The sequence below is a fragment of the Panthera uncia genome, chromosome D2 (genome assembly GCF_023721935.1).
Source record: "Panthera uncia isolate 11264 chromosome D2, Puncia_PCG_1.0, whole genome shotgun sequence".
In the NCBI taxonomy this organism is placed as follows: Eukaryota; Metazoa; Chordata; class Mammalia; order Carnivora; family Felidae; genus Panthera; species Panthera uncia.
The window spans coordinates 58332949-58359517 of NC_064818.1; the positions used below are offsets into that span (position 1 = coordinate 58332949).

Below are 26569 nucleotides of genomic sequence, written 5' to 3' on the forward strand. Positions count from 1 at the left end.
AAAGAAAGAAAGAAAGAAAGAAAGAAAGAAAGAAAGAAAGAAAGAAAGAAAGAGAGACGGAAAGAAGGAAGGAAGCCAGCATGCAGGGGGACGGAAGGGGAAGGAGAAAGAGAGAGAGGAAAGGGAGAAACATCACTGTCAACTAAAACTGTGCCTATACCCCTCACTCCTCACTCAGCTCTGCCCCCTTTAAAATTAAATACTGAACATGGAATGTGATTGGATCTGGATTTTAAAGGGAGCCAAGATCCCCTTTCTTTATGCAAAATCAGAACAGACACAAAACAAAACAAAACAAAAACACTGTTATAAATAATTAGCAGCCAGGCTTATTCATAAGCTGTTATGGTATAGAGTTATGCACAAGATTTAACTGCAGACCAAAGAAGAGAACAGCTTGATGTCAGCCAGGGACAGGTTCAAGGACAGTAGAGAACTGGTACTCGGGATCTCAGTGCCAACACATAAGTAGCACAGAGCTCATGCTGGCTGGCTCCTGGTTCACCACTCTTCACACACATACACATATTTTTAGAAAACTGCCCTTTATATCTATCCACTTGTCTACTTGGTGTCGTGTGGGCACATGACCAGCCAAACTGTTCCACAGACAGTCACAGAAGTAGCAGTACATAGAAAGAAGAGTTAAGATAACTATAAAAGATAAGGGGTTGGTTGTATAAACATAGCGTTGTTAATTAGTCTTTGTAAGAGTTTGGTATCAAGTACATGTTGTAGTCATTGTGGAGATAAGAGGGGCAGGATGTACTTAAAAAAATTTAACCTTTTAGTTTATCATGTTTCCATCTTTTTAAGGTTTTTATTTATTTATTTTGAGAGAGAGAGGGACAGCAGGGGAGGGGCAGAAAGAGAGGAAGAGAGAATCCCAAGCAGTCTCCGTGCTGTCAGCGCAGAGCCCAACGTGGGGCTTGAACCCCTGAACCATGAGATCATGACCTGAGCTGAAACCAAGAGTCAGGTACTCAACCAACTGAGTCACCCAGGTGCCCCCATGTTTCCATTTTTTAAACAAATAGTTTTTGAAGGGGGAGAAGAGACTACACCACTCTTCCTTACCAGAGACTTGACCCTTAGTCTAAGACATTTCCAAAGAAGAAGGGCCCGCGTTATAATAACTCAACACTGTGTAAATAGTTTTGCCCATTTGAAGAGCAATGGCTGCTCATCCCCACAAAACAGAAGGGCACAGCTTTTAGATGCAAAGTGAAAAAAGTCAGTCACAAAAGATAAATACTAAATGATTCAATTTATATGAGGTACCCAGGTTGGGCAATTTACGGAGACAGAAGGTAGAATGGTGGTTGCCAGGAGTGGGGGAGGGAGAAATATAGAGTTATTATTTAATGGGTACAGAGAGTTTCAGTTTGGGAAGATGAAAAAAATTCTGGAGATGGAAGGTGGAGATGTTTGCAACAATAATGTGAATGTACTTAATGCCACTGAATCATACAGTTAAAAATGGTAAATTTTATGTTATGTATGTTTTACTAATTAAAAGCAAATAAAAGGTCAATGTTTTTCTTTCCACCAACACAAGCATGAGCCCTACAAACACCCATCCAAACTTTCTATGTACTCAGCTTAAGGGACCAGCTACACTTGACATCACAATACATATATATAGTATGGAGTACCCAGCCAAGCATGCAAAGATGTTTCCTCTTTGATGGGTTAAAGAAAAAGAGCCAAATATACACAATCAACAGAGAACCATGGACTCTTCGGCAGGAATGAAAAGTCAAAATGAATCCTGAGTAGCCTTCAAGATAACACTATGGCAGTCTCCAGAATAATGATCAAAGTTCACAATCAAAGCTACCAATGCACTTAAGTACCAACAATATTCTAGGAAATCCTCAGGAATCCTGGATTAGACTCCTAATCTTTGCTAACACTACAAAAGGAGGATCCAGATACCTGGCTCCAAAAACTCTTAACCTACACAGAGTGGAAAAATAGAGAAGTTACGTCAGTGAAATACTTGAGGTATTATATTACACATCCTATATGTTTTAGCTGTAGGGAAATGGGTGCTCCATACACACTTGTTTCTTCATTGGAAAGTCTTTTCCACCAGGCACTTTGAAAACTTTGTTTCCGGGCTCTTTTTCAGGAACTACAAATTGGCTGCAACTGCTGCCTCTTTTAACTCTACTAGAGGGGCCTGTCAGTCTCACACTTAGTTTTGGCCCAAGCTCCCTCCCTTGGGGAGTCTTGTGCATCAAGTATGGCAACACTGCACTGAAGTTCTGACTTCTGTGTGAGACACATGTGGAATATAGGAGAGTGTACAGGTTCTGGGACTATCCACCTGAGAATCCTGCCACTGCACACAGGCCTCTCCCACCCCACAAGGAACCTGGTTTGCAGAGCTGCTCCTAACATTAATGTACCCCACATAATGAGGACTTGCCCAGATTTTTCCCTAAACTGCTTTGAATTCAAGGAGAGAGTAGCAGCAAACTGTGTTGTCATGTAGAAGAGTAGAATGAATAATGGATACGGGAACTTCTCCAGGACTACAACCTGTCCCCCACATTAAGGTAAACCAGGTGCAGAGAACAAGCCAACTACAGGAAGACACAATGAAGTGGTAGCTCAGATGCCTGCCTCAGAGAAGCAGAGGGGAGGTTTAATCACAAAACCAAGTGAATGAGATTTAAATAATATTAAAAACAGGAAGGAGACAGAGAGCCTCTAGCAGAGTACAAATAAATGTCTCAAAAGAATCAGGTCAGAGAGCTCTCTGCCTGTTTGAATAGCTTAAACATACTATGAGAAAAAAAGAGATAGAAAGCAAAGACAAGACTCAACGAGGCCCTATTTTCTGGCCTGGCCTGGAGTTAGGATGAGACTCCACAGATCCAAATCAAGCCAGGTTCATTTGGGAAAATGGGTAATTTCACAGTGACTGATAAAAGAGCAATATTAGCATCTCACTTGCTTAGAAGAAAGGCAGAGGAACTCCAAGGACAGGCTAGAAATAGCACTAGTGTAACAAGCCAATGCCTCCAAAACCCCAGAGGCACTATAAACTCTAGCCAATTCCACCATCTCTGGACAAAATCACCGATTACCCAAGGACACTGCCAAGAATCAGCAGGCTCACTGTCAATGAGCAAAGTGGCACCGGAAGGACTTAGAAGCCAATACCTACCAACAAAATAATTTTAAGATACACCAGGTGGCCTCTCAGAATATTGGCATCTGTCTGGCTGCAAACCCAAGCACCTCACTAAAAGAGGCCAATGAATCAAACAAGGGAATGAAATGGCTTTGGTTGTGCCTTATGAGCCTCTCCAGGTGAACAGAACACAAAAGTTAGTATATCCAGTGGAAGGATTCTGGGAAGACAGCACAGTAGAAAGTACCAGGAAACTCTCTCCCTACCTAGACAGTAACTGCAGTAGCAGAATTTGTCTGATGTTAACTACTGTGGAACTCTGAAGTCTGGTAGAAGTTGGCAACTTCTGGGGAAGACCTGGATGGTAAGTTTTGGTTAATTTTGGGCAATCTGAGCTCTTAGCACAGAAGCAGCTGTCCATCCCCCACTTGCTCCCCACCAGCCATGTGGCAAGCAGCTATGCACTTGGTCCTGCAGCAGTCTATAGGAGCTAAGGTGGGCAAAAAGGACCCTGTCCTCCAAATACTGGGGATCTGTGCTCTGATAGCTGATTGTTGCTTCTGATTACAGAGATGCAGAGAAAGCAGGCAGCCATTATTGTTGTACCTCCCCTCACTGATGGGCAAGCCCTGCCCCATGCAGATAAATTACATCCACAAGATTTAAAGGGCCAAGTGCCCCTTTTTTCTCCACCTTCATTTCTTTGTCTTTCTCCTTTTGGGAGCCAGACATTAAAGACCAGAACATTCAAAAACAATCACATAGGGACACATGGGGGACTCAGTCAGTTGAGTGTCCAACTCTTGATTTCAGCTCAGGTCATGATCTCACGGTTTGGTTCAGGGGACTGAGCCCCATATCAGGCTCAGCATGTAGCCTGACTGGGATTCTCTCGCTCCCTCTCTCCCTGCTCCTCCCCCGCTTATGCTCTCTCTCGCTCACTCTCTCAAAATAAATAAATAAACTTAAAAAAGTAAAATAACTGCATATACAGGGAAAATTAAAAAGTGACTGCACATGCCCAAGAAAAGTCTCAGAAGAGGGTGAAGAAGACATAACGTTTATACTCGGGCTGATCCTGGGCAGAAGCAACCTACAAAAATAAAAATAAAAATAATAAACAAAAATAGTAACAACCAAAAATGCCAAGTCTGAGGGAGAATCTGATTTCTTAAACCTGAGGACGTTATAGTAAGTGAAATAAGCCAGTCACAAAAAGACAAACACTCTAGGATTTCACTTAGTTGGGGTGCTTAGTGTAATCAAAATCATAAAGACAAAGTAGAATGCTGGTTGCCAGGGGCTGGCAAAGGAAAGAATGGAGAGTTCTAGTTTAATAGGCATCGAGTTTTCATTTTACAAGATGAAAAGAGTTATGGGAATAGATGGTGTTGATTGCTGCACAACAATGTGAACATTTAGCATCACTGAACTGTACATTTAAAAAGTTAAGATGGTAAGCATTATGTGACTTTACCACAATAAGAAAAAAAAAGTACATCAATAGGCTGCACAGCTGAAGACTCCACAGTCCTCCAGATGAACTGGGAAAAAGAACAAATCCTCTCTTTATCATTTTTTTAAACTTTTATTTAAGTAAGCTCTACACTCATGACCCCGAGATCTCCACACTCGTGACCCCGAGATCAAGAGTGGCATGCTTTTCTGACTAAGCCAGCCAGGCACCCCTACAAATCTTTTCTGGAAGTGGAAATTAGGTTCTATCTTACGTTTTCCTTGCTGCTGAAGTGTAGTCTGCTTAGAAGGGAAAATAAGGTTCTCAACTATCTCCAAGTCTCCATTTACTTGGGGACACTGCAATTCTTCCAGTTACCACACACCCTCTTCTTTACCATGAAAATGAGCCCTTAGGTGAAAGTTCCCAGATGGAACTCAGACTCTGGGAAATGCAGGATCCCATCCACCTCATTCCTGTGCAGCCACCTGTAACCTTGCTCAGAAGCCACTGCCTTCTAGGGTCCTATACCACCTGCTTATTTTTTCCAACACTGCCTAGCTGAAAGGTAGCCAAAATCATCACCCTTTAAGAAATCTAATAGTCAGTGAGACCGTGTCTCAGTGGGGGCATGTGATGTGGAACCAAGAACTTTACCTGCCAAAATGACAGAAACCAGTCACAGACCTATCCTGCTCACTGGAGATCTAGAAACAATGGCACCTCATGAAACCAAATGATATGTTCCTTTAGAACTAGTACAGGCAAAGCAACAAAAGCACAGCTACTCCTTCCTCTGTCTCTTCTAGTTGACAAGATGCTAATGGGCCTGTAAGAGTTGACATTTCTCTGGATAGGAAGTGACTTCATGTGCAGAGAAAAGAACAGAGATTTCTCACTCTTTTTAGGGGCTTTCTGGTGGGAATCTTTTTCTCCCTCTAACAGGCTAAACCTGTTAGAAATTCTTATCTTTTGCTTCTGCCAAGTTTCTGAGGGGATGAAAGAAAGAGTCAAAATAGTATAAATTTCAGATTTAGCCAAATGTGGTGATTTGAAGGAAAAAAAGAGTTTCCTGGCATTCTTTTTCAGTCCTGGGGCTTTCTACGCTGCTGTACAGAATCTTTCGTAACCAAATTATGGAAACAGAAAAATGCGTTCTAATGACCCTGTATTAAAACATTCTAAGAAGAATTGATTATCCACAGAAGAAAGAAGCCTCCATCTTTTTGCACATGGAAGCTAGAGCACTCTTAATTAGGCACATCAAGCCTAGAATACATCTTGTAACATCTTCTCCTACATCAGAGAAAATTTGGGGGAAAGAGGAAGAACAATTTAAAAAGCAATTTTAAAAACAAAATAGCAACAGCAGCTGCCAAAATTCCTCTTCCCATCTACTCTAGCTGTTTACTGCTTGTCCTTCCCTCCTCCCTATACCTTCTTCAAATCTAAAAGAGGCAATATTGTAGTTATATAAGATGTCACCATTGGAGGAAGCTGGGTGAAGGGTGCGAGAACTCGCTATACTATTTTTGCAACTTCCTGACTCTATAATTATATCAAAATTAAAAATTTTTTTTAAATTGAAAGTTTAAAAAAGAAACTAAACAAGAAAAAAAAAAAAAAAGCTGATAATTAAAAGTTCAAAGGATAGTTTCCCCAAATCAGGAAGGGCTGACAAGCTGTCGAAGTTATACTTATACAAGAATGCACAGATCTACCTAAGGCTCAGGTCAGTCTTTCTCTTGAAAATTTTCAGTCCTGTATGACAACACCTACAATATAACAAGCTTCCAACAAAAGCCTCTCAATTCCCAGTCTCAAGGTATACCTAACCATGAAGTCACAGGCTTCTGCCAGCGATGAGAAAGCCAGCTGGATCCACAAAGCTGTGACACTCTCTGGGTTTTCCATATCTCCCAGTAGGTATCTAAAAGGTCAGGCCATGTACAATTTCTCTCTTTTTCACAAAGCTGTGAATGCTCTGGATGCTATTTAGCACAGTGAAGCTGAACAGATTGTTTTGGGGGCTTTAGGGGCCTTTCTTCCTGCAGGGAGGCAAATGTTGCCTAGTGATCTGCGTCTGAGCATAGGAGTCAGGAACTCTAAGTTCTAATCATGACTCTGCTTAGTATCTGGTTCCATGATCCTTAGCAAGGCACTTACCCTTCTACACCTCCACTCCCTTCCCCAACAAATGGTGATAAAAATAATGACATCACCAGGGATGTGGCAAAGTGAAAGGGTAAGAAGGACTGTGATCCATAGATAAATGTCGAGTATAAAATGTCAGTATAAATCTGCCTTTAAATCGACCCATGTTTTAGGACTATGGAAAGCTACACTGTTTAAATGCAGACTGCCTCCCCACTGCCCCTTCTGCCTGCAGAGGAAGTGAAAAAAGCTGACTCCACCCATGAAGCTCTGTTCAGGTCTTTTCCTCTGGAACAACTACATGCTTCTCTCTAAACATTCTGCTCATTCTTTGGTTAATGGCTTAGAAACCAACAAAGTTTCCATTTTTACTTAGTTAAAAGCAATCCATGTATCTGTAGGTAAGGAAGAAACAGACAAAGGAAAGTGAAATCACCCACCACTCCCTGTCACATCAACAATTCAAATAAAAAGGTGATAAAATCAGCTCAACAGAAACATGACAACAAACATCCTACTGGGTTCCATTATTGTTATCATTGTTGTTGTTGTTTTCAGGCAGAGACATAACACCACGCTACTTTAAGAGAATGTTGATTCATCAATTATGGAAATTCTACATGTCCACTTACCCATTTATTTATTCATTCAAATGTTTTCTGAACACCTATTATAAGCCAAGTAGTGTACTCAGGATAAAGCAATGATAAAAACACAGGCCTTGCACTATAGAACTTCAAGAGGAAAGAAAGATATTTAAATAAATCATTATACAGACTTATGCGAACACAGTAAAACAATACCGTATGCTAAAATAGAAACCCAAAGTGCTGTAGGAAGACACAGAAACTAAGACATAGTGACCAATGTGCTCTTTAGCCTAAGAAGTTCAGAGAGGAGATTGTAAAGGTAAAGTTCCCAGGAGGAATACAGTATGATCGGTAAATGAAAAATATTAAACCAGATAGTAAGATGTTCTGTGAAAACGGAATTAATTAGGAGGCCATGCAACCTAAAATTAAGACCGAGATTCGATTTTTTTTTTTTTAATGTTTGTTTATTTTGAGAGAGAGAGAGAGAAAAGGGAGTACGCTAGCGGCTGGGGGTGGGGGGGAGTAGGGAGACAGAGAGAGAGGGAGAATCCCAAGCAGAGCCCAAGGCAGGGCTCGCACTCACAAACTGTGAGATCATGACCAAGAGTCTGCTGCTTAACTGACTGAGCTACTCAGGCACCCCAAGACAGGGATTCTTAGCAAAGGATCATGGATGGCTTCAGGGGGGCCATGAATTCTCTAAAATTATATGCAAAATACATATGTACAAATGGGCATTTTTCTGGACACAAAGATCATTTTTCATTATATTCTCAAAGGTAAAGACCTATCTCCTAGAATCTGATCATAAAAACTACTTTTCTATCCCTACAGAGAATAGATTTAAGACCTAATCTTTTACCTAAAATAGGAGATCTAGGTAGTCTAGAGGTCAGAGAAGGAAGAGCTTTTGAACTTTCCATAACTTAGGGAAAAATAGTGATTGCTAAAAAGAGGGCAATGAGAGAGGCAGGACTTATCCCTTTCCCTATTCTATTTGAAGTTAGCCTAAATATATTTTCCCACATACTCAAATACCATGGTGACAGGCACCATATAAATAGACAATGGCAGCACGGAGTAGGTCAGGGCTTATACATGCAAAACCAACATATCAGGCAGGATCAAACCCCCAATTGCCTTCTTGTCAATAAGACCAAGCCTAGGAATTCCATATGGGTATCTGGAAGGGGACCTCTGGCCACCTCCCCAATAACAAAGAACAACTGACTATAGTCAAACAGCATAGGGATAAAATCACCATTCTAAGCACAGTGATACTACACACCCACATTCCAAACGACAAAAGGCATTTGGGCCCTAGCCAACTGCTTCCGAGACACCCAACGGCTTCTGTGTGTCCAATCTAACAACACATGTCTTATCAGTTTTACTTACAAATAAAATTCAATTAAACTTTGCAGCACATGTATGTCAAGCATCTATACACATCAGCATATTTTCCAGCGTGAGGCTCAAACATCTCTAGCAAATCCCTAAACCTAGAAGGCAAAGAAAGAGTAAAGCATGGGCATACCAACATATGAGGGGTACTGCCAGCCAAGGAGTGGGTGGATCCACCACAGCCACATTTATATTCACTGATTGCAATATTATACATTATTATGGGCTCTGATGCCTCAGATTTAGTGTAGTATTTTGCAACTTTCCTTAACACCTGCTGCTCTCCATCTCACTGTACACTCCGTGTACGAACACACAGAGCCAGGGTTCCAGGAGGCTCACCCAGTCTCTATAGGAAAAGGACCTAACCTCATTTGGCAGAGAACTCTAGTACAAGTGCCTATACCTCAGGAACAAGAAGTCGTCCAAGCATTACTACAATGACCCTCATAAACATCTCCTCTGAACCTATCAAGGACCACAGAATGCCAATCAATCAGTCCTGGGATAGCACATAATTCGGACCAGAGCTGCACGTGACAAAGTACTCAAAGACTTAAAGTCACTGACCAACACAGAATAAAAGTGGTCTCCTGCCTCACAATTTTCTAGCCAGAATGGGGAAATGCTAAGGTCAAGAAAAGATAAGTATAAAAGACATTTTTAATCTCTTTCAAAGATAGCTGCCTCTTTTTTTAATGTTTGTTTATTTACTTTTGAGAGAAAGAGTGCACAGTCAAGTGGGGGAAGGGCATAGAGAGAGGGAGACAGAGTATCTCAATCAGGCTCCACAGTGTCAGCACAGAGCCTGATGCGCGCTCAGACCCACGAACTATGAGATCGTGACTTGAGCCAGAGCCAAAACTAAGAGTCAGACGTTTAACCAACTGAGCCACACAGGTGCCCCGATAATTGCCTCTTTAAACAAAGAGGATGGCAATGTATTTTGGGGTTTACAACATCTGTACAAGTAGAATGTATGACAGCAGTGGCACAAAGGACAGGATACAAGGTGGAGGAAAGAGAGTAATGGAAGGCCCCGGGCCCCAGGGAGACAGACTAGGGTGAACGGTAAAAGGCAACATGGAAAAGGCAATGCAACGAACAATGAGGAAGAGGACCACAGGTGATGAGGATGGGAGAAAAGCCAGAGAGATCCCAAGGACCAGAGACAGGACGGCTAGGATAAAAAATAAAGCAGAAAAAGAGAAAATCAAACCAGGAAAGAATCAAAAGCAGGCAAAAACTATTGCCACCAACTCGTTAATATTACAATGGGTAATTTAACCCCAGTTACAGACATAAGCCATTTGTACTCGTTGTAAGTCCTACAACTGTACCAACATCCATAGATTTGTATCATTTTTGTGTTTTCTCTTTAAACCTAACTCTTTAGAACCTAACAGTCATATAACTATCCTATAGGCAACCACAATACTCCTGTATATTAAAAAGAATTGTTTCTACCCAGGAGATTCTACCGCCTTTTAGTCATTTCAATCTCTTTTGATCTCTTTAGACCGTCTGATATTCCCTCAATCTCAAACTTTCACACAATCATACTCTTTTCTCCTAAAATACGAAAAAGCCACTATTGCCACTTAGTGTTTTTCTCCTGTTCGCCCTTCACCACCATTGGCAATAACTGCAAAGAACTTGCTAATCCATTAATTAAAGATCTCTACTTCCCATTATAGAGGACTAAATTTAGAAAGCCAAATTGGGTTGGGAGGAAACCATGTGTCACAACAAGTGAGATGAATTCCATGGGAGGGGGTGGAGTTACTGGCCTGTTTCTCATAGAGGCTCTGACACTAACACACCCTCCTCTGTTGAGAATACAGAGAAGCTCTCATGGGTGGGGCAACCATTCATCCACTGTAATCATCTGAAAAAGACTTTATTGTACCATCAGGTCACAAAAGTCACAGGACCTATCAGCAAGCAAATGCCTCAGGGAGCATGCCTCCTCTGCTTTCCTGAAACCTCCAATTTAGTTACACAAAAGAAAGGGGTGGCAAGCCAGCATTGATTGTACCCTTAGAGAAGAACCACTTCCCGCCAGCAGGGGTGGCTGTGACTTTACTGGGCTACCAAATGGATACAAAGACAAAAGTAAACACTGTAATTTGCTGTTTTTGTCTCTGGCACAGGGGGAGTGGTACAAATGACACTGTCTGTAAACAGTAATAACGCCAGATGTAACACAAAGAACAGGATTCCCCCCATCTCTCCACCCCCTCCCCGCCCCCTCTCCCTATGACATTCCTCCTGAGATTACTCATCTTGAGGAAACACAGAAGACTCCCTATAGTCCATATGCTGCTACCACATGGAATGGAGGGAGAATCCAAGTTTGTACAGACTCCTCCTACCTCACTCTTACTCAAAGCAAGAATCATTAGAACTCAGATATATTCAATTGTTTCTACCGGCTAATAAAAAAAAAAATATGGGGGAGAAGGAATTTGAGAGAAAGTATGGAACAGATATGTGGCATTCCCAGGTCCCGATTAGAAGCATCCTAAACAAACTAAAAAGTTAAAAAAAAAAAATTCATCTGTGCCTAGCCCTAGAGGCTCATAAAAAATATAGAGAAAGAAGATGAATTCAGAAGAGAAAGTTACCTGACCAGAGTTCCCGCCAGGTGTAATGCAGGCGTACTCTACACTTCTTCTGGTAGCAAAGTAGTTTATGTACTACCTGAATGCAGCGTCTGTAACAGAGGAAAACTGGGATAAGCCTAAGAGTCTGATGCAACTCACCGCAGATACCCTATACTGTGGCAAGACAGCTTTGCTAAGGCCACTAAAGATGCTGGATATGAATTTGTACCAGGTCAAAGAAAGACACTTTAGCTTTTAAACTGTTCTCCCCCAGCCACCCGCACACAGTGCTTGTGCTAATTCCCTTTATCACTAGGAAAAGGGGGCTATAATCACATATAGGTCAGCCATTCATTAGGCATTATGGATACCATTCCCTTAAGTTATCTTTCCCCAGAGGAAAGCATTTATCAGTGAAGCAGAATTAGACCACTCCGTTCGATGCTGCAAACACAGGATACAAAAATAAAAAATTAAAGACCTTAAGTCTTCAGATCTATTTAAATTTGTTTTTAAATTTTAAATTAAATTTTGGCTTAATTCATAATTAACTTAAATTGTATTTACATTAAGAGTTAAATTAAAAATTCATTCTTCACTTGCACTAACCACATTATCAAACACTCAACAGCCACATGAGGCTGGCGGCAACAACACTGGACAGCACAAATATACAGAACTTTTCTATCATCACTAAAACTTCTACTGGATGATACAATTCTAGATCACTGGAATATTCAATATTACTCACATCACAATAACATATATGTTTGGGGGAGTACCTCCAAATAGGCAGCAAATAGGAAAGACATTTTTAAACATTATAAACCTAGGGGCACCTGGGTGGCTCAATTGGTTGAGCGACCGACTTCTGCTCAGGTCATGATCTCGCCGTTTGTGAGTTCAAGCCCAGCATCGGGTTCTGTGCTGACAGCTCAGAGCCTGGAGCCTGCTTCAGATTCTGTGTCTCCCCCCTCTCTACCCCTCCCCTGCTCACACTCTGTGTCTCTCTGTCTCTCAATAATAAATAAACGTTAAAAAAAATTTAAAAAAAAATAAACATTATAAACCTAACAAAAAATGTTTTTTCATCTCTGACTGGGGGACGGTTTTGAAAGCATAAAAAGCCATGGAGGAAAGTACAAAGTTGAATACTCATGAAATTTACTTCCTAAAAATGAATACCTTGTGTGATTTTTTTAATTACATTAAAGCCAAACCGTATGGGAAATTATACGTGTAGCAAAAGATACCAAAGCATTACTACGCTTAATGTGTATGTTTATACAAATTGATAAGAAAAAATAATAACACCCCTAATAAGAAAGATGGGCAGTGCCGACTTGGTGGCTCAGTCGGTTAAGCATCCAACTCTTGATTTCGGCTCAGGTCATGATCTCACAGTCGTGGAATTGAGCCCTATGTCAGGATCTGTGCTGAGCGTGGAGTCTGCTTGGGAGTCTCTTCTCTCTCTCTCTTTCTCTCTCTCTCTGCTCCTCACCTGCTTGTGTGCACACGCACATGCTCTCTCTCAAAATAAACATTTAAAAACAAAATTTGTAAGTGAATGTTGGTAGTAGCATTATTCATAATAGCCAAAGATATAAACAACACAAATGTCTATCCACTGATGAATGGATAAATAAAATGATGTCACACATCCATACAATGGAATATTAATCAGCCAGAGAAATGACCAACCATGCACAGTACATTCCTGCACACCAGCACCTCTCACATGGCCCGGGATCTGGACAGCCTGAACCTCGGCTCTGTTGACAATGCCACCCAACATGGAGCCCCTGCAGAGCAGCAGGGAGATACTACCTGTGCCCCCACTTCTGCTGCCACCACCCTCTGGTTCAAAGGCTATGACACTGTTCCTGAGCTCTGCTCCTGCTTCTGCAGCCACCCAATAGGTGACAACACCAGCCTGGTGGTCTCAATAACTTACACTATTTACCAAGCAGAATGAAAATTTTCACAACTGTTACAGCCTTAAAAATACTGGCTGAATTACTCTAAATGTACTGCTTCTCTGGGGCATTTTGTTTCCTGTTTCAACATGAGACAGTTCCACTCTAGCCTGAAGTCTTCTTGTGGGGTCCACTGACGTCTCTACTTTCTTCCAGAGCCTCCCCCCAGGTTTGAGAATCTCTTACTGAGAAAGTCCGGCATGTAAGAGAAGCTTAAAGGAAACATATTCTCCTCAGAGACTACTTCTCCTCCCTCCCAAATCCTGTGGCAGCAGTGGGGGTGGCAGCAAGAATCAAGAAATATAGTCAGGAATGAAATTAATTAGTTAAGTTTCCCCACCTCCTACTGCTCCAGGCAAGACCTGCCTTTTCTCTCTCTCTCTCTCCTTTTTTATAAGTACCTTTCTCCATTATTACTTCACCTACAGCATTCATACACAGATGTGAAATTGTTTCATTTTTGACCCAGATTCTGGTTTGGAGTATTAAGGCTTTCCACACTCTCTATTTCTTCATATTTTACCAGAAGGATTATAAACTTATCTGAAATGATAGAAATTCATTTTGCTTTCAATTTCTCACTCTGCTGTACGATGCTGAAAAGCAGTACATAATGAGAAGTGAGAACAGCAACCTGGCCTGATGCCCAGCTGGGAGCAGAGAAGTTCACCTAAAAAGGACTTGATGCTCCAAATGCCAAAAGCTGGGAAGAGGGCTGGAGGAGGGGGTGGGGAGATCTGGAAATATGCCCACGCGTAGTAATGAAGAAAGTGAATTCAGCCTGAGGGTGTGACCTTCTGCCCAGCCGCTGTCAGGTTGATGCCTCATTATCTCCTCCATCTTCCCTAACCTCAGGACATTCAATTAGGGAACAGGTGGAAAAAGCAACTGAGAAAGCAAGGCAATACCAAAAAAGTTAGAAACGGGGGGGGGGGGGGGGAGGGGGGGGGGCAGGCAGGGAGAGAATTAAAATATTTATGTAGACCAGGGTCATTGGCTGGGATGTGAGGATTTGGGTAGACAGCTACACACCTGTAATTCTACATACTGAACACCCAATCTTATGTCATCCCACTTTCAACTGTCCACCATCAGCCACTTAGGCAGCCATCTTTCTACTCTCCTATGCTTCCTCCATGCACTCTACACTCTAATCATCCTGAATTACTTTCTACTCTCCAAATATGCCACACTTTCAAGCCTCTGAACATGCTGGTCCCCTGCTTGGTGTGTCCCTCCCTGACTCCTCCACATAGAAAACTCCCACTGTTTCTTCATGACTCAGGTCAAATGCAACCTTCTCTGTTATCTTCTCTGATGCCCCAGTCAGCATTAGTCACCCTGTACAAATCTTTCCTTTGTCACTTATCACAGCAGTAGTTAAGAGTACAGTCTCTGGGGTCGGAGAGACTGGAGTCTGAATCCTGGTGATGCAACTTACTGGGTGTGTGACTATGGTAGTCGGCCTGCAAGATGGCCCCAGTGGTCCCCACCTCCTGGCATATTCATATCCTTGTATAGTCCCTTCCCACACTGTAAAAGGGTTGGTCTATGTGCCCAATAGAAATGGTGGGTCATTTGAGATCAGGTTATAAAAGACACTATGGCTTCCATCCTAGACTCTCCTCTCTTGGATTACTAGCGTTGGGGGAGGCCAACTGCCATGGCAAGCAACGCTATTGAGAGGGCCACATGGCAAGGAACTGAGGTTTGCCACCAACCATGTAAGTGAGCTTGGAAGCAAATTCTCAAGCCCCATTAGAGTCTTGGATGTCTACAGGCCCAGCTAACACTTTGCAGCCTTGTAAGAAACCTTATGCCAAAACTACCCAGCTAAGCTGCTCCTGGATTCCCGAGCCACAGATACTGAGATAACAAATATTTGTTTTAAACCACTAGGTTTGGGGTCATTTGTACACAGCAATGGGTAACTAATACACCAGAGAAGGGATAGCAACAGCCTAGAATTTACAGTAAGAAAAGCTGGCTTCAGGAAAAGGCAGTGGTGCTTACTAACAGAATAACCCTGAGCAAAGCACTCCATCTCTGGAGTCTCAGTTTCCTTACCTGGAAAATGAGAAAACAACAACTATAATAATAAACTACGAAGTAAATAGCATATCCTAAAACTAGAACATAAGATAATCAAGTAACAAATAAAGTTGTAGTATAATAAATCTGACCCCTAAGGTACTAAGGTTCAGAGATACACCTAAAATGAGCCAAAAACTAATCTAATCAGCATAAAAAAAAAAAAAGAAAGCAGCTTCCATGGTCTTTCAATTAAAATAAAGAATCAGGCTCACTTTCTTTCCTCATTTTCAAAAGAAAATGCAAATAGAAAAATGCAAACTGCAACCTACTTAACCTAATTTGTAGCATTTATTTAGACCTAAGAAGCCAAGACTACATGACATGACCTACGGTCTAAAGAGCTGGAGGGCTACTCTATTCAGAGTAAAATCCTTTATACCTCCTAGATCCCAGGCCTGGCACTGGAGTGAGGTACACTGACCTTGCTGTTCACGAAACAACTCTCCTCCTGAAAAAAATGGAAGTACTGATTCTGTTGTCAGACTCAATTTAGATTTTTTTTTTTTAATGTTTATTTACTTTTTAAAAGAGAAAAAGCACGAGCAAGGGAGGGGCAGAGAGTAGAGGGAAACACAGAATCTGAAGCAGGCTTCAGGCTCTGAGCTGTCAGCACAGAGCCCAACACAGGGCTCGAACTCATGAACCGTGAGATTATGACCTGAGCCGAAGTCAGTCACTTAACCAACTGAGCCACCCAGGCACCCCTCAATTTAGATACTTTTTAAGGAAAAAACATAATATACATATCTGGGATCACACTAATGTAGCACGGCTGTTCTTGGGCACTAAAGAAGAATGAAGAAACATCAAATGAGAGAGAAAGCCTAAAGGCTTAAACTTTATTAAAATAGGATGATTTTCAGTTGCCTCTAGTTGTGTTGGTTTAAAGAAATGGGATAAACAATCTGATCTCAGGAGGCAGGAATCTCCCAACCAGGACACTACATACGTAATTTACCTAGCTAACACGGTTCTGACTAGGCTGCTGAGGACAATGTAGGCTAAGAAGCTCTATCTCTCTGGCCTTTTCCTACGTCCTAACTACTTCTGACTACTTTCATGCCAATGCCTAGGGATGACTAAGTGGCCTGCTGGTATTCTGTATCTTTGGATTACAGCAGCCACCCATGATCACTACTTCAGTGCATCAACCTTGTTCTCCATGCAGTGTGCCTAAAGGGATAATGAAGATATGTGCAGAATCCAAACTGTAGTTTGTACAGTTTCTCCCTTCTGGAAAGATGTATAAATCCAGGCCATAAAATGCTCCCTGACACTCATACACAAGTGTGTTTTTCCTGAAGCAAAGTATATATAGAAATGTGACTATAAATTTCCTATCACTCAATTCTATAAAATAGATTTGTACACATTAAGCGATCCATGATACTTACACATACAGATCCATAGGAAACTCCTTCATCATGTGTGTTACAATAAACTCTACCATCAGGTCTGAATGGGAAAAGGATAACAATTAGATGAATCAGAATGAAACGCATTCCATGCCTTTGAGTTGGGAAAAAAACCTGAGTATACCTTGCTCTCATGCTGAATGGCAACCGCTAACCACGTCTTTATTCACGTACACTGAAATTTATTTTATATAAGGCACTTTTCACAACACTTGCACTACCTGCCACTTGTAAAGTAACAATTAGCTCACTCTCCTACTTCCAGAAGGATACCTTGACCTGCCAATAAATTCACGTACACAAGAGATTTCACTGCACAGATATTTTGTACCATGGCACTAAAGCAAAATGCCAGAGGGAAATCATATTCTGAGAACCGAGCAATGAGGCAAGTAGAGAAGAAATTATGGATCGCATGTGTACAACTCGAGACTCCACTTTAAAGAGATGTCAGTCTATCTCATCTCACAATCACGCTCAGTTTGACAGATATTGACTGAAATGGTCTGTGGGGCTTTGGGTCAATGGAGCCTTATTATATAGTCTTAATTACTGTTTCTAAAATCAGGTAGATTTAGGAAGTAGGGCTGAAAATCCAAGTGAAATGGGATTAAGAGTTCATATTATTCCCCTGAGGAAAATGCAGAATTCTGGGCAGACAAAATTCCCTAAGTTACAACCCCCTACTGTCAGCTCTGTCAGCTTCATCTCAGCTTAATTTACTCAAAGGAAATTTTTGTATAGCTGAACCTTGAACCTCAAGCCTCCTGGCCAGCTGACACATCAATATGAACCAAGAAGAGAGTGAAATTTGAAATCTTGATCAGGAATAAAACATTTTACAAATTTAAATCATGTACCAGGCTTAGACTTACCCATTTATCTCCCTGGAAAGATCTTTCTCTTTGAACAAGAGAACGCTTTAGTTGAGCAATCTAGTCACTGGAGTTGTTTTACCAAACTGAACGATAAACGTGGTTTCTTACACCAGAGAAGAAACGTAACTAGTAACTTCTTTGAGGGAGAAGCACATCAACCAGGATCTATCCCTCCTCTTAATCATGAAAATCCGTCACTGGCTCAGGAAAATGCCAATTTTGATAAGACTCACCCAGTACTGCACATACTAAGGGACGGCAGGGAAGGTTCTTGTCTGCTGCCTTCTTCCTGTGTCTCATAGGCTGCACACAAAAAAGAAATGAAATTAGTGGACACATGAACTGACATCCAATGGCTCGTCATCATGTTCTTCATGAAAATAAAATCACTCTGACATGCTACCTTTTCTTTCTTTTTCTAGTGATGGGGGTGGGGTGGGGCAGGGAGGACTTATAAATGCTTCTCAGTTATCAACGCAGGCCTGTGACAAAAACACAATTCACAGCAAGACAACAGCCCCAAAGGACACTGGAGCATACTACAATGGGAAAGCTGTTGTTTTTACCTTGATTTTATCTATACAAGGGACATTACTAAGAACAAAAGAGACATACTGGTATCTTTTCTTTGATAAAATAATTAAGAAAAAGAAGAGGAGCAGGTAACTGTGTAGAGGCAGCAACAGTAGCAGTTGCAAAAAACGAAAGTTAAGTTTGAAATGTAAACCTCAACATGATATTTTTAAACGTATCTTCCAGTTCTAAGAAATTCCCTGATCTTCCAAATTCAATTTCCCCCACCTCTCAGACAAATAAAGCAGCATGTGGTCTTAACTATCAAAGGTCACAGGGCATTTTGCAAATGAAAGGCTTAGACCCATCTCCTTGTGGAAATCTACTGATTTCTGATACTTCTACTGATACATTCTAACATTACTGCCATGAGAATATGGTTGTGGATCTTTTCATCCTCTCTTGAGTAAGAAAGAGCTCCATGACATGCAAAAAAAAAAAAAAAAAATCCAACAACAGGCATGGGCCTGTTGAACAGCAGTTAAGCAAAAGTTCTTTAGTACAACATTCCACCCACATTTGTTCTAAGTAGGATCAATTTCATCCTCCCAAATCCTGCCAACACACCAAAAATTTCCTCTAAGAAAAACAAGAAACAAAATCACACCTACCATTCTATGTAAGTTTACTCGAAAGTTCATATTGTCGTCATGCAAAAATGCATTGGCATACTGATCCTTAAAAAATAGAAATAAGGAGAAAAAGTAAGGAATGAGAGCTACATTTAGGAAACTCGGTTTATAATCTATCACACTTGCTATAAATCCTTGGACTTCAAGAACTACTACTTTCAAGGACCAGTTGAAGAGCTAATGAGATGAGCCTAGAATCTTAATGTCAAACTCTACTTAAGCCAGGAGACTTAGATGTAATTCCACAGTGTGTCTCTGGTCAAAAATCTCTCAGCAAATTACAAACAATAAAAATTAAGGCACAGGGACTTGAGGCGAATGCTGAGAGGAATCTGTTTTCTTATTTTCTCTTCCTTTCCATCTGCCCAAGGAGCCTGCTCTATTTGTGACAGCTTGAAGGTTTTCATCAGGGCTGCAGGATACATGTGCAGACTCCACATGAGGAGCCACGATTAGGAAGAAAGGTCTGTACTCCACTGGGAATGGGCTTGGCACAACAGGAGAAAACTGCTATGCTGGCAGCAAGGCAGTAGGGAAGACCCTGTCTATCTCTGGCCTTGCTCAAGACTGACGGAAAATCAAAAACTTCTCACCCGTGGATCAGTAATAAATATCCCTTGGCCCTTTCCCAACAGTGTTTTTGAAGATCTGACAGACTCCAATTACTAAGAACTGTTACAATTTGTGAAAAACAACTCTTTTAAAGATAGAAAGATTTCTGAAAAGCAATTACAACCAGCCCACTGCTAATAAGCAGCTCTTGTAGCGGCACCTGGCTGGCTCCGTCAGAAGAACATGCGACTCTTGATCTTGGGTCATGAGTTCCAGCCTCATGCTGGATGGAGAGACTGAGAGAGAAAGAGCACAAGCCAGGGAAGGGGGCATAGGAAGAGAGAGAGAGAGAGAGAGAGAGAGAGAGAGAGAGAGAGAGAGAGAAAGAGAATCTTAAGCAAGCTCCACACTCAGCATGGAGCCCAACTCAGGGCTCAATCTCAAGACCTGGGATCATGACTTGAGCCGGAATCAAGAGTCAGACATGCTCGTCCGACAAGCCACCCAGGTACCCCAAGATTACTTAAGTAAATAAAACCTAAAAAAATAATAATAATAACAAGCAGCTCTTCTATAACCAGCAACCCATAACCTGGTGAAAAGTAGGTCATCTTTTCACAGAGAATATAAAAAGGGAAAAACTGAGCAAGATCTTTACTCCATGTGGACCACCTTTACCATTTTTCTTAAGAGAGAAAAGATGAAAATAAGGAATAGTAAAGGAGGAAACTGAAGAGAAAATTTAGCTCTAAATTGACTCAAGTCCTGCCCATAACCAGGGATCAGCCTAAGTGAAACCATTTGGGTCCTGTGGGTTTTTTTTTTACACCTTTGTTGCCACCAAGATGCAGGGTGAGTTCAGGCCTAATTAATCCAACCAAAAGAGCCTCCTTATAAAGCACCTTTTATTTTTACCCTTGGGTTCTTGTTCTTCACCAAACTGCAATCAGCCCAACTTTACTCAGGTTCTAATTCCTCTCTTTGGCTTTTCTCTCCACCAACTCCCCATAGGAAACTTGAGCTCCATTTTTTTTTTTTTTAAGTTTTTTATTTTGAGAGAGAGAGCAAGTGGTGGGGAGAGTGGGGTGGGCAGAGAGAGAGGATCCCAAGCAGGCTCCTCATTGTCAGCTCAGAGCTAGACGTGGGGATCGAACTCACGAATCATGAGATCACGACTTGAGCCGAAGCAAGAGTCGAACGCTTAACCAACTGAGCCACCGAGGCACCCTGGGCTCCTTTTTTCATTTTGCTAAATGCAAAAAACCCAACATGGGCAGCTTCAAAGGGGCATTATCATTTTTTCTACAGAGGCTTAAGTCTGTTATTTAAAACTCTTTAAGAGCTCGCTCTCCTTCTCTCTCTGCCCCTCCCCCACTCATGCTCTGTCAAAAATGAATAAACATTAAAAAAATTTTTAAAAAGGGGGGGCACCTGGGTGGCTCAGTTGGTTAAGTGTCCAACTTCTCACAGGTTCATCAGTTCGAGCCCCACATGGGGCTTTATGTTGACAGCTCAGAGCCTGGAGCCTGCTTTGGTTTCTGCGTCTCCATCGCTCTCTGCCCCTCCCCCAGTCATGTTCGCTCACTCACTCTCTCTCTCAAAAATGAATAAACATTAAAAAAAAAAAAACTCTTAAGACCTCACATCTTCTAGTCTGAAATTATCGAAGTTATAACACCACTCATTATTAATTAATCCAGTAAATACTAATTGAGCCTCTATTACATGCTAGATGCTGAGAATACTGAGAACACACTGGTGAAGGAGACAAAGTACTTGGTATCAGAGTTTACATTCTTTTTTTAACTTTATTTATTTATTTTGAGTGAGTGAGTGAGTGAGAGAGAGAGAGAGCACGAGGAGAGAAGTGACAGAAAGAGAGGGAGAGAGAGAGGATCTCAAGCAGGCTCTGCACTGCCAGCACAGAGCCTGACATGGGGCTCAAACTCAAAAAACATGAGATCGTGACCTGAGCTAACCAAGAGTTAGAGGCTTAACCAACTGAGCAACCCAGGCGCCCCTCAGAGCTTACATTCTAGTGGGAGGAATGTAGGGAGACAAACAAAGAGGAAAGAGTTTCCCTCCCAAGCTTTAGGAACCTAAAAGTCAGGAACAAGAAAAGGGCAGAAAAAAGCACCCTGTAAGAGATGGGCTACTATCAGAAGGCTAGCAGCACCTACCTCTGCAATACACGTAAGTATAATCAAACAGAGTTTGCCACTGTGAAGTCGGTGCTCATCTGTAAAGAAAAAAATAAACCCTTCTCTCCATATCATCCAAACCATGTTTCTATACAGAAAAAGATATGTATCATCAAAATGAACATTTCTACTTTCCCCCCCTTTCATAAAATTCCTGAATGAAAATCAAGGCTCTACTTGCATAATTCTTGCTTTTCTACCTGGCAAAAGAATTCCCCCAGAAGATTTTTTTTCTAAAATATTCTGGCAGTCTGATGGACCACTAACCACCTTCCTGAGAGCCATCTACTTAATATAATGGTTCCTACTGTCATGGCCCACATTAGGGCCATGCCCTTTGTTTCCATATCAACTCTTTGCTTCTAAATAGTCAGGTCCTTTCCCCACCCCTCCCATCTACCAGCTAGAAGCACCACCTTCTTATCCACCTCCCACAAAATCTGGAAAGGTTTTATAACTGTTCATAGCAAACTGGCAGTGGAATCAGAAACAAATTACTTGAAGAACAGGGTCCACCCCATGCCTTTCCTTGTACTGTGCACACTATTTATGACCAGAAAAGCTGTGAACTCTTCATCATTTTTCTTTCCTTCCTGCCAAAATTATTCATTCTACAAATATTTACTTAGTACCTACTATGTGGCAGGCACTGTGCTAGGCATTACAGATACAGCACTGAACTAAACAAAGGTCCCTGGTCTCCCAAGACCCACATTCTAGTTATTAAAAAAGAAGGTAACCGGGGCGCCTGGGTGGCTCGGTCGGTTAAGCGTCCGACTTCGGCTTAGGTCATGATCTCACGGTCCATGAGTTCGAGCCCCGCGTCGGGCTCTGTGCTGACCGCTCAGAGCCTGGAGCCTGTTTCAGATTCTGTGTCTCCCTCTCTCTCTGCGCCTCCCCTGTTCATGCTCTGTCTCTCTCTGTCTCAAAAATAAATAAACGTTTAAAAAAATAAATAAATAAATAAATAAATAAAAATAAAAATAAAAAAGAAGGTAACCTCAACAGCAGGGCTCTAGACCCACACAAATGACCAAGAAAGAGCTACTCCATCACTGCCAATTACCAGAACCATGAAAGCTTATTTACTTTCCAAGATCTTTGTGGGTGAGGAGGTGAAATGGAAGCAAAAAGAGGGTTCATGCCAGAATATCCAAAAAGGACAAATGGTTTATGATGTCTCAAATCAGCTTTAACAGGACCCGGATTGAAGTCCATTCCGAGAGAAGATCTATTAACAGATTACAGTGCTATAGAAATGAGCTAAGAGAACTCACCCTGACATTAACCTGCTACTGCCTCAAAGATAAAATCAACTAAAACCTGACAATTAGAAGGCATAATGGGGGTTGTAGTCCAGAAATACATTCATCTCTTCTCATAGACAATGCAAATACAGTAATAATACTTACCTGACATTCCCCAGAGCTTACATCAGAGTTCCTAGGCAGCCAGAAGAGAAATGCCCCCGCCTGTGCAAAACTAGATTCATGAGACTCTTCTACTTATCTGCAATTTCTCTGGCACTATCCTCCCTTTCCTCAAAAGCTGATAAGCAACTCCTGTAAAAAAAGCCTGCCGCAATCTCTCCACTTAAGAAAAAAAAAGTGTTTCTGAATACAAAACGAAGGCATATTTCATTATAAACTTTTTTAACTCAGAAAAGCACAAAAAAAGGACAACAAAAAACAAGTTTAATCACCCCACCCATTTGTCCTAACTGGTAAAATTTTGGTGAATCAACTTTAAAGTCTGCGTAGATATACGTATATACACATATACATTTTAGATATACATATATATTTTTAATATTTTTGCCTACTGTCTATTTTTATCTTAGAGAGCAAGAGAACACGTGCACGAGCAGGGGAGAGGCAAAGGAAGGTGGCAGGGGGCAGAGGGCGATTGGGAGGGGCAGAGGGAGAGACAGAATCTTAAGCAGGCTCCATGCCCAGTGCAGACCCCAAGGTGGGGCTCGATCCCACAACGCTGGGATCATGACCTGAGCCGAAATCAAGAGTTGGATGCTCAACTGACTGAGCCACCCTGGCATGCCCCGCCTAATGTCTATTTTTAAGATTAATCAGATACTCCTTCAAGGTAACAATACCCCAAATTAGAAGAACCTCAGGAGAAAAAGGCTTTGAAAGCAGAGCTGAATCAAAGGAATGATAAAATTTTGGAGAATGGAGAGGAGAGGAACAACTGGGTAGAGGACACACAGGTAGCTTCAAAAGCATGATTTCTTCAGGTTGAGTAGCAGGTTTATATATGTTTGTTTTATTATGCTTCATAACTTGTGCTATTTGTTATGCTTACTATAAGCCTCATAATTTAATATTCATACATATAAGAAGTATCTTTTTATAGGTATCAAATAATATATAATAAAGAATAAAGAGCTAATATCTGGATAGGGGGACAGAGCAGAGCCAAGACAAAGTTGCTTCTATTGCTCCTAAAATCATAATGAGATCCTATCAGTCAGGGCATACAGAAGGTCAGGGGATTAACACATAGCAACAGCTGGGCCAATGTAGCACAGGAGACATTTTTCTTCTTCTGTTCCTCACTCCCTCAGTCTCACAGGAGCCATGTTTGACGTTAATTCTCCATCATACCTAACACTGCCCCTTGCCATATTTAGGCTGACTGTTGGCAAAGACCAATCCCAGCCTGAGTTCAGAGAGACAGCCTGAGACCACCCATGCTACCATTAATCTGCCCTCAACTTTGCCTTCTATTTTATGTACGACAAAGTGACCAGGACAAAGAAGTTTATAAAATCATTAGAGCTGAAAGTAAGTTCCACGGGCCTCAGTTCACTGTTACATAGCAAGCAAAGCTACAAGTTCATTTGCAGGGTCACATCTATACAGTCTTTTCTGTGGTTGCTATGACATTTCTAGAGAAAGGAAGAGGTTATCTCCCTCCACAAAGGAGAAGCCAGGGCCCCAGGAAACATAAATACACAAAAGTCTTGTTATCCTGGCCTACCAGATCTCACCTGCTGAGTCTCAGAGGCCCACCAACCATCTCTGCCGCTCCGCTCAGAGCGGACTGAGATACATACTGGATAGAATCTGCTGGATTTCCTCCCAATCCCCTCTCACACCTAGCCCAATTATTACCCTTCCCTACTGCCAGTTAAAAGACTATAGATGTAACAGATGAAGAACAGGAGACCAGAGACAACAAACTCAAACTTTTCCAACAGCCACTCCCCTCCTGCTTCCACCCTACATCTCTAGATGGGTAAGGACACTTCTGTTTTAAGTGTTAAGGAACACTGTCCTTCTCAATCTCACCTCTTCCTACGGTACTCAGTACAATAGTCCACGAATTCTCACCACAAGCTGATGCTTCCAATTCTTGTCCTCAAAAGGGAAGTCCCTGATGCATGCTAATCCCTCCCCTTCCCACACAATAGACTTTGCATCTACTTACCAAAATCTGCTAAAATCACTTGCTAGTTCTTGTAAAGACCAATTTTTTTTTCCTGTTCTATTTTTGAAGTACTCCCCCTCCAGCTCCAGGTTTTCCCAACACCACCTAATTGCCATCTGGCAGTGAGAAATCACTGTTTTCCAGTAATCAGGACCATCACCCTGTACAGGAGGCCCCAACAGTTCATCCAAAGTTTCAAAGTATTAATGCTGCTCCTTGATTCTAGCTAAGTAGCTGCCTGCCACACCTCCTGCTTCCTGAGCCCCCCAGGTAGCCTGCCTTACCTTTGGTGTCCTGCATGACAATCGAGCTGTACTTTAAGAAGGTTATGAGTAGATTACTGGTCTGTACATCTGCATCCAGTGGGAGTTCCACAGAACTTATAACTGGAATAGAACAGATGAAATGTATTTAGCCTATAACATATTCTAAGACTTCTACTTACATAGCCAATTTGCCAGCAGACAAAAAATCACCAAATAAACTTTTTCCACGAAAGAGGGAGGACCAAGTGCTTCGCATTAAACCCTTAGCTACTGTTCCTAGGCCTCTAGAGCCCTTCCTACTCCCATGATTGGTCCCAAGACCAATACCTTTCCTGTAATATAGGAGAGCAGGTCTCCGGGAACAGTGGTTTTCTCCCAACATCCTAAAAAGGGTCTTTTGATTCTGCTTTTAGCGTCAAGTAACCCAAAAGTGTTCAGGGCCCTTCTTAAAGGCACTCTGATTTGTACCTAAGGGAAAGATCTGTATTGAATATAAATGAGCCTTGCTTTGATGAGTCTCCTACTTAAAATAAATGACAATTCATTCCTAATAAGGAGAAATCTTGCTCAGTTTTAAGAATAAGACTTTAGGCTAGAAATACCCAAGATGGAAGGGAAAAAAGTTAAGACAGAATTACATGCAAATTCTACTCCTTAATCTCTTCCCCTGCCCCGGCCCCCCGAAATGGAACCTGAAAAAGAATACTGAAAACAGGTGGACACTATTGATTGGGATAGCCTGGAAACTGAGTTTTATACACCCAGCTACTTCTTATTTCCAAGAGAAATTACCCCTTGTCCCCACTCTCTGAGCCACAGTTGTAATGAACAATGAGGGACCAAACCAGGGCTAACCCACACAGAATCGTCTTTCTGGTTTTTTCTTTTTTTAAAGTAGGCTCCACATCCAATGTGGGGCTTGAACTCACAACCCTGAGATCAAGAGTCTCATGCTCTATCAACTGAGACAGTCAGATGGCCCCAGAACAGTCTTAATGTAGATATATCAAGTTTCTAAGACTTTAAATTAGACTTAGACATCTTGTTAACTGTTTTTACACGAAGACATAATATAAAGCAAAAGGAGGCTCATGATGGCTCAGACAAGCTAGAAAATCTATAGCTTTCTGCAGTATTTTCACCTGTGAAGACTCAGCTGAGTTTGGGATATTACTCA

The 26569-nt window shown here is 41.6% G+C and overlaps 1 protein-coding gene across 3 annotated transcripts in view; it reads right to left on the reverse strand.

Annotated features, from left to right (window-relative positions):
* Nucleotides 1–26569, reverse strand: part of ARMH3 (armadillo like helical domain containing 3) — a 178273-nt gene that overhangs the window by 112063 nt on the left and 39641 nt on the right. For all 3 annotated transcript variants that reach the window (XM_049645598.1, XM_049645600.1, XM_049645599.1), the window contains exons 15-20: nt 25411–25512; nt 21659–21717; nt 18906–18971; nt 17955–18024; nt 16823–16883; nt 11380–11468 (exon numbers count right to left, since the gene is read on the reverse strand). In XM_049645598.1, the coding sequence (XP_049501555.1) occupies nt 11380–11468; nt 16823–16883; nt 17955–18024; nt 18906–18971; nt 21659–21717; nt 25411–25512 (447 nt within the window). The remainder of the gene's footprint in view (nt 1–11379; nt 11469–16822; nt 16884–17954; nt 18025–18905; nt 18972–21658; nt 21718–25410; nt 25513–26569) is intronic.